At 38.5% G+C, this 9,018-nt stretch overlaps 2 protein-coding genes across 2 annotated transcripts; one reads left to right on the top strand and one right to left on the bottom strand.

Annotated features, from left to right (window-relative positions):
- Nucleotides 1–11: 11 nt before the first annotated feature.
- Nucleotides 12–4,325, bottom strand: LOC146516379 (keratin, type I cytoskeletal 19-like). Its single transcript, XM_085161434.1, has 9 exons — nt 3,976–4,325; nt 3,226–3,354; nt 2,775–2,857; nt 2,418–2,574; nt 2,058–2,219; nt 1,824–1,949; nt 536–765; nt 412–446; nt 12–308 (listed from the first exon to the last, which is right to left on the bottom strand). The coding sequence occupies exons 1-9, from the start codon at nt 4,249–4,251 to the stop codon at nt 202–204; spliced, it is 1,305 nt and encodes a 434-aa protein (XP_085017560.1). The 5' UTR covers nt 4,252–4,325; the 3' UTR covers nt 12–201.
- A 1,421-nt stretch (nt 4,326–5,746) lies between these two features.
- On the top strand, nt 5,747–8,949 carry LOC146516380 (uncharacterized). Its single transcript, XM_085161443.1, has 2 exons — nt 5,747–8,627; nt 8,792–8,949. Exons 1-2 carry the CDS (start codon nt 8,093–8,095, stop codon nt 8,866–8,868), a joined length of 612 nt encoding a protein of 203 aa, XP_085017569.1. The 5' UTR covers nt 5,747–8,092; the 3' UTR covers nt 8,869–8,949.
- Nucleotides 8,950–9,018: the final 69 nt, after the last annotated feature.

Genomic DNA, 9,018 nt, shown 5'->3' on the forward strand with positions numbered 1-9,018 from the left:
GTCAATCATCATTAATTTTTTCAGCCTTTTATTCATAGATTGGTTTCATACTTATCCAAAGGCTCGTGCACTGTGTAAAGATGAGCATTTTCTGCATTTTGCAATGTTTAGATTTATAATGAGATGAAAACAAAGAGAACTCCCCGGAAGAAACCAGCGTGCACTTTAACAACTTAGAAGCTCGGGTGAGGGGAGCACAGGTTACTGAACTGTTTCCACTTGGGTGGCCTCAGAGGAGGCGACCACCTGTCCATCAACAATTTCCTCGATGATTGTCTTCACTCGTTTTTCAATGTGGGGTTTACGCTCTGCAAAAACAATGCATCGCATCACTATAGTGTAAAGAGCTTAATTCAGTTTTACAGCGACAAGATCTGAAGTTCTGGTTCAGTGAGTGATGGAGATTCTTACCTTCCACTTCTACGACCTTGCTGATGACCACCACCCTAAGAAGAGTGTAAACATTTTTTTTAAAACATTTTTGTTTGCTTTAATTGATAATAGATTAAAAACAGATACATTTTTAATTTCTTACTCCTTTTTTTCATAGTGCTCTCCTTCCAGCAGCCTCCTATATTCAGCAATCTCCATTTCCAGCCTCATCTTGATGTCCAGTAGCTCATTATATTCCGTTTGCACCCGCAGAAGAGAGGCCTTCAGCTCCTGCAGCTCAATCTCCAGGGTGGAGATGGTGACCTGCAGTTGTTGAAGCTGAAGACTATAGCGACTTTTCACTTCCTCCAAATTTTCCTGTAGGCATGTAATCTGCAGGACAGAGAGGTTACAACAGCTCCATGTGAGTACAGTCAGTGGGAAGAATCACTTCCTCTCTGTTACAGCAAATTAATATATGTCCTGATATGTTTGGAAAAAACTGATTTAATTTTTTAATCATTCCCCTCGTGCTAACAATTAAAACATTACGAACCTAATGTGCTTCAAATAGCAAAAGTAATTTTAACCAGGCTCGACATCTGCTGATGTCAGCCAGTATGAAGCATTTCCCAATCAAATATAGGCAAGCTATATGTATATTTGTCCTTTATTTGTTTTATTAATGTTTTTTTCATTTGTTTGTTTGCTTTTTTGCAACATACTTTTTGGATATTTTTTCATTTAACTCAGCTTTTGAGCAGAAATACACCACCAACATTATTTTGAAATTCATAAGTTCATGAATATGGTTTTTCATGACTGTCATAAACAGGGGGAATTAAAATAGCAGATAACTCTTAATTCCTTGAACATTTAAGGGGTGATTAGTGTTCTGTTATTGTTTCAGATGATGCATTTTATATTCTAGGATTCTATTTTTTTTTTTCATTTGCTTGCTCAGTCACTATGTGTTAATAGACCTCTCTGCGCTGAACCAGACTTGTTATTAATCTCTGTCTCTCTTCCACAGCATGTCTTTATCCTGTTTTCCTTCTCTCACCCCAACCGTCTTGAGTTTCTTGCCACATTGCAAAATGTCACAATGATTTTAGTTAAAAAATATTGAAAAGTCATGATCACATGTGAGTTCATAAAATACGGCAGTTATGTTATGTCGTAGTGTTGAACACTGATTTTATTTTTTTTAAATGAGCCTCCGAGACAATGTTTGTTTGTTGTCTCTCCTCTCCTTGTTTCTCTTTCCTGCCTCCTCTGCTTGCAGCTGTTGCACCAAGATACCAGAGATAAGTACAATATGAGAAAAAAAGAGTGGGTCTGCTACTTCTTAGCTTCAGCAAGCTGAGTTTATTAGACCTAACACTGCGATGTGCATTTGGCTTTAGTTACAAAACCTTCATATCCAGTACTTTTGGGTTGTTATTCCATACCTCTGTGTGTGCGCTTTGCCGGCTTATCATCAAACTTTGGTAGGTCTTCTTCAGAACGGACAACTCTTTGTGAAACGTTTTCACATCTGTTTGGGAAACAATGATTTCCTTCTGGAGAATTTCCACCTTTTTAAAAGAAAAGCATTCAAAATTCAGTAAGAAAATTTTAACTTTTTTTTTTTATATATATATAAGGATCTACCGGAGTCATTTTGAACATTTTAGGAACCTCACCTTCGACTGGAACCATTTCTCCACTTCCAGCTTGTTCTTGCTCACCACAGTTTCATACTGCTCCCTCATTTCCTCCAGGACCTTTGTCAAATCTATAGAGTGTGCACTGTCCACCTCTACATTTACAGAGCCACTGCATTGGATGCTCAACTGGCTCATCTCCTGCAACATGCAAAAAAAAAAAACAAATAAAAAAAACACAACCAAACAAAAAAAGTGTTTAAATCTCCAATCCATCCAGAAGTGTAAGCGCTTCCACCACCAGCAGATGGCGACACTGCACCATGGAAAGCAAACATTGACTCACGCAATCTCTTTAGCAGTGTTTAATAGTTTTTTTTTCTATTATACGCCTTTTACCTCCTTGTGATTTGCCCTCATTTGCGCCAGCTCTGTGTTCAGATCCTCTATGCTTAGCTCCAAGTCACTGATGCCAAGAGTCAAGCTGTCGCGGACTGCTCGGAGACGGGATACGTCAGCCTCCACGGTCAAATGCAAGTTCATCTCCATGTCATATCTACAGAAGAAAACCAGCCCTTTCAGATACATTATTTTCACGATTTTGATGGGGGTAACGATTGTAGGGTCTCAAAAGAAAAAAAAATTAAAGAATAAAACAAAAACTCCCAAATGTAGTGGGATTTCTTTTCATATTTGGTATAAAGTAATATGGGGTAGAAAGAAATACCACGGAGCAACAAAGGAATGTAAACCTACTTCATTTTAAAGTCTTCCGCTGCCAATTGAGCATTGTCAAGCTGCACGTGGATGGCCTGGTTCTCTGCAAATCTTCTTGCAATCTAATTGGAGAAAATGAATAAACTGTCTGAAATTCTGACCGCGTATAGGCTATACTCTTCATTTATTGATATTGAGCAAAGTATTTTGCATTCCGCAGCAGTTCAGCTTTACTTTGGATGCCATCTATCAGTCACAGCGTACAACGGGTTCTAACCCTTCAAATCCACACTTCAACATTAATTGGTGTCAATAATTTTTGTGATAGTAAAACAATGGAAAGATGTTTCAGTCGCCTGCATAGATGTTTACTTCGGATGTTTGGAAATGTTCGAGGTTTCGTGTGTGCACTGTAAAATGGTTTGCTTGATTTATTTATTTTTTTTATCATTCTTTCAGTGTGTTGTGTTATGTAAAGTGTGAGAGGTACCTCGGCTCGCAGGTCACTGATGGTGGAATAATAGCCACCGTAGTTCTTGGTAACAACAGTTGACTTTTGTTGACAGAACTCAGCGATGTTCAGTTCCAGCTGCCTATTTTTGGCCTCCAGAGAACGCACCTGCACATATAACCACATCTCATCAGTTTGACGCCACACATGAATTCAATGCCTCACCTTATTTTATTTCATCACGAGGAAATATTGGTTCATACAAGCATGCTATCATTATTTGTCTGAAAGCAACTGTTCTACATTTTTCCATTTGGTAAAATTTCATATGTTTTTTTTTGTTTTGTTTTGTTTTGTTTTTTTTTGTGTGTTCATTATTGTATGTGAGTATGTTGATCCTTTACTCACTACAACAATATAAAGACACCCCATTATTAGTGCTGCATGAAAACATTCAATAAGATAAGAGAAACCTTAATTAGTCCCACATGTGGGATTTTTTTTTTTATTATTTATTTTTTTTGGTCAAGTACAAATTTAAAACAGAAAGTACAAGTTTAAGAGCAGTAAAAAATTAAGGGAAAAAAGCAATAGAATAGGATAAGATAATAGAATAAAAGGGGTTAGGATTAGGTCAATATGTACTGTTAGAAACTGTTATTTTACTATATGGAAATTAATCTTATTATTTATTAACTAGTGATTACAAATGCAAAATGTGAAAAGTAAATAAAGGGGGGGGGGGGGGGGGAGTAATTCTTGCAACTAGTGCTCATCAGTAAAACCTACTTTTGCCAAGTAGTCAGCCAGGCGGTCGTTGAGGTCCTGCATGGTTGCCTTCCCATCACCGACTACAGAAGTCTCTCCATACGAGCCCACGGACCCTAAAGAGAAGACAGAGTTGGACCTTGAGATGCGGGTCCCATAACCTCCAGCTCCGCCATGCACACTGGGTGTGTAGCCAACAGAGGACCTGGCACTCTGCTTCCATCCGCCCAGGCTGCTGGAACTGTAGGTTCTCTGCTTAACGCTGTAGCTGCTCTGCTGGGTCAAAGAGGCTGCCATGGTGACAGGAGGTTGTCGTGATGCGAGGCTGATGGTGAGCACAGAAGGAATGTCTCCGAGGTGTGATCCTGCAAGACACAGCTGGGTATTTTATAGGGTTCTTAGGGGGGGGGGGGGGGGGGGCAGTCTCAAATGCCATGCAAAAACAACAGTGTGTGGTATGCAGATAATAGTTTTTGTTTTCTTTGTTTTTGTTTCCATCGATTGGGTGTGTAAGTCTCCATTAGACAAACTTTGATGAAAGACAAGTGGAACATCTAGTCAGACAGCTTAACTGATAACTATGCTGAAATCCAGCCAAAACCTAAGATGTGGCTAATTATTTCTTGTTAACTCATTACACGTCATACTCGTTACTTTATGGGGCACAGATGAATGCTCAGATGATTTTAAGTGAGTTACCCAGAAGAAGCTGAAAAGACAACAAACAAGAGTAAAATATTTATATAAAAAATGGGGGGAGACGGTATTTGGATTGATATGATCAGTTTCTTTGTTTTTTAATTAGTTTCACTGCATTTGATAGTTAAGTTTTTTTTCCTCTAAAGTGCAAGTCAGCAGGTGCATCATGGCAGGTAGCGTGATCGGCTTTTTCATGTTCACCCTGACTGAGAAGGTAAGTTTAACAAAAAGATCACTATCACAACCACCTATGAGCAGTAATTATGCCTAAGCCAGTGGTATTTGTTAAGCCTTTCTGGGGGTGTAAGACAGCTTCATCTGCACATACCAAACAATGAGTGGTATGTTGGTAACAGTTTTAATACAAACAATTTGCAAAACCAACAAATACGCTCTGTAAAAAACCCAAGAGCTACATCTCAGAGTCTACAGGCCTCAGTTAGCTTGAGAAACACTGATGAAAAAGATTAGACAGCACAGTGGAAAGCCTCTTTTCTTTAAAAAGAGCATGGCAGAATAGTTTGGCAATGCAAATCTGCCTCTGAACAAAGCACAAGATTTGTGTAACAATGTACTTTGGACAGACGAGATCAGCGTGGAGATGTCTAGACATAATGCACGCAATATCAGTACAAACAGCTCATACCAGCTGTCAGGCACAGTGATGGATATCTCAGGGTTTGGGCTTATTTTGCAGTCACAGGACCCGGGCACCCAAATTACAGACCTTTACCTGACTGAAATGCCAGGAAAGGACCTTAACAGAGCTGTACAAAAATGAAAGCCAGCAAATCTGAATAAACTCAATGTTGGATAGAGAGGTGGGCCAAAATTCTTTTACAATGATGTGAAAGACTGATACATTGATACAGAATACAGTTACTTCAAGTTATTGCTGCTAAAAGTTGTGTTTGCAAAGAGTGAATAGAGTACTGGGACAACTTTCTTGTTTACTGTACACGTTTACATATTTTACTGTGTCTCTAAATATGTATGAATATGTGTGTGTGTGCGTGTGTGTGTGTGTGTATATATATATATATATATTCTAATATAGTATCTTTAAAATAATAAAGTGTAATCTGTGTCTGTGTTCTTGTATTATGTTTTTAGTCTCTCCTTATCTCAAACTGCACCAGACAAAGACACTTGTGGACAAAATGAAAAGTATTATATGCACGAGGTTTTACATGCACTCATCTGGAAGAAAAAGGATTTAACTATTAGAAACTGGTTCCTCTGCTCAACCACAATTTTGTTTGAGAGGCTAAAGCTATTTTTGTTCTGTGAATTGAAAGAAGCAGACAACAAGATTAATAGCTGTTGGCACCGTAAATGATTTTAAATATACACCTGTCCAAATAGAGCTGTGAACTCTGTTCCAGACCACCACCCCCACCCAAACATACCAAGACACAACGCTGTCACACCTTTTTCTCTGGAAGCTCAGGTAACATGTGGTCAGAGTAAACCTGAAAATCATTTTAACCTTTGTGGAACACACCCATACTGCTGACATGCATGACTGAGTACCTTGTATTATTTTACATGGCACTATTCAGTGGAACCAACCTTTACATGTATACAGATTTCAGACCTAAATGCCAAATAAGCTTTATCATATTGTTAAATATTCTTTAATCAGCCCTCACCTCGATTTGTCTTTAAACTTCAACCTTTCTTCAAAACAATCCTGTTTGGTATTCTTTATTGTGGATTTTACAAAAAAAATAATTTATGGAATATCAGCTAAATTATTCCTTAAACTGCGAGGTCCGATTCTGGGATATATTTGGAATTTCAAAGGGAACGTTTTATCGGGACGTTTTGCATTGGAAACACTACTCATGTGTAATGTAAAAGTCTTATCATAACCTTTCACCAGCATGAAGGAATTTGAAGATGCGTACCTGAGACGAGACAAGAGAAAATCAGTGACTAAAACCTGCATCAAACATCCGATGCAGCCTTGAGCTAACAGTGTGTGTGGGTATGAATCTGAACTAAATAACAAGTGAAAGGAGCAGTTTGTCAAGAGCAGGTGGTGTCTGTGGACATTATCAGATTTTACTGATGGGTGTGTGTCCCTTTAGTCTGCAGAGAACAAAAATGAAATATTTAGACCAGTAATAATCTGTCTAGCAGTGTATTAGAAGATATTAGACTGAGGTTGGATAAAGGTCACATATGCCCTTCTATCAACTTGCAGGCTCGTGTTCTGTATGTATTACAAATTAGTTATAATACCCCGAGGCAGTTTGTAGTTTGTAGATTCATGAAGTACATATACTGCTCTCCATTGTGCTGTAATCATTTTTATTGCATAAATCAAAGTAGCAGACAATCATTCACAGCGGACAGACCACACTTTCAGTGCCTGGAAGAAAAATATATGAAGGCTGAGTTTCTACAAGCAGTTAAACATCACACGTTATCAGGGGACGCTGGATTCAGAGTAACTGGGACACTTGAAAAAAAAAATCTATACAGTACTGTATGTAAACAGAGCTAATGTTATCCAAGCAAGTATGACTTTTGCTAAAAGGGTGGTGTGTACGTCATGTGGAAAGTACAGGCTGCAGCATGGCAGTAATAAATTATGCACATTTTATATTTGATGTATCACCGTTTAACTTCGCTTTTTAAACACATGTCAAGAAAACGTTTCACAGAAATGTTTACAGCCTGAACATTATGAAGGACATCTGTGTAACTTCTATGTAACTTTCCACTTTTTTTTCTTTAAAGATGCAGGTAAATACATTCAATCCAAGTATGAATGAATGTGATGTGTTTCGCTTTATAATTGGGGGTAATTTCAACGATGATTCTGATTCATTAAGTTATTTTAGGTATCTTGTTTTCCCTTCCTTTACTTTCGCTTACATAGTTCATGCTAATAGAAATAAATAGCTGTGAATGTGATTGCGAATGGTTGTCTGTCTCTATGTCTTAGCCCTGCCTCAGGCTGATGACCCATTCAGGGTGTATCATGACTCTTGACTCCATGGTAGCTGGAATAGGCTCCAGCCCCTCAGCAATTTTTTTAAGGATAAATGGAAGAGAATGGATGAAAATATATAAAAATATGAAGAGTAGCAATGTAAACAACATATAATGTGCAAATTGAAATACTTGTATAGTATTCTCAATAAATACTACCAGTTTTAAAAAAAAAAACTGAAAGAAATGGTACGTTGTTTAAATGTACGTTTCTGTACAGGTACAGGAAACCTGTGTTTCCTCCCTCCCTAAAGTTATTGTTACATCAGATTTGTATTGTTTTGAATGGTTTCTAAGGGAATATTGGATTTTCAGTGTAAACACATCGAGTTGTTTTATTGTTATTGCAGTGCAAAAAAGGTCTTAAGTGACAAATATAACGATGTGTTTCTCCATGTAAACTTGTATAATTTCCTTTGCGCACATCCTTTTTCCAATGTATCCATCTCTTAATCAAACGCTCTGTGGTGAACACCATTATCAGTATTTGATTGGAAGCCATTATGCTGACACCAAACTTGGGTATAAAAGAGACAACCTGCTGGGAATCAGCAGTTGTGCACTGGAGACATCACGCTCATCGCACTTTGTTGTGTACATATCTCATCCTATCTTCACAGGTACAGTAAGTTTGCCATTTTTGATACCTAATTTTTTTTTTAGAATACATCTCATGTTTACTCAAATGTTTCTTTCTTACTGCGCAGAGAGAATGTCAGGGAAAGTTTTCGTGGTATTTGCGCTGCTGGTTGCTCTGCTTGTGTCTGGAGCAGCTTCCACAACTGAAACCGGAGAGACTGAGGAGACAAATGTTCTCAAGCAGCTTCTAACTAAACATGAGATGGCGAAAGACTCGGCTGGAAGACAGAGGCAAGCACCCCGCACTCACTCTGCACGGCTGGAACAACGGGCGCACCTTTCAGTTGATGAGCGCGAGATAACGACCAAACAAATAATGCAAGCAATTTCAGGTATGCTGCACATTTGGGTGGGAAAGCTCTGCGATTGTCATCTTGTTTCACTTCAGCTAATTAGAGCAATGCGTGAATAGGCGGAGGTCCAAGACGATTCTCAGATTTGCATACTGAACCCTTTTGTGTGTGGTTCATGTACTGTAGGAATGGTTTGTTCACAGAGCTGATGAACTCCGAGTGCATGACGGATCGGGACTACCAGGGCTGGGTGGATTTTGGCCGCCGGGACACAGAATGAGGCACATCACAACAGCTGGAGAGCTGGCGCACTGCTTTTTTGTTCAGATTTTATAAAAAAGTGGACGTTTACTTCCCATGCAACTTTCGAAATAAACAGTTTTGCAGATTTATTGCACTTGTTTTTATTCCATATCTTTGGTCATGAGTG

This window comes from Neolamprologus multifasciatus, chromosome 6 (genome assembly GCF_963576455.1).
Source record: "Neolamprologus multifasciatus chromosome 6, fNeoMul1.2, whole genome shotgun sequence".
NCBI lineage: Eukaryota > Metazoa > Chordata > Actinopteri > Cichliformes > Cichlidae > Neolamprologus > Neolamprologus multifasciatus.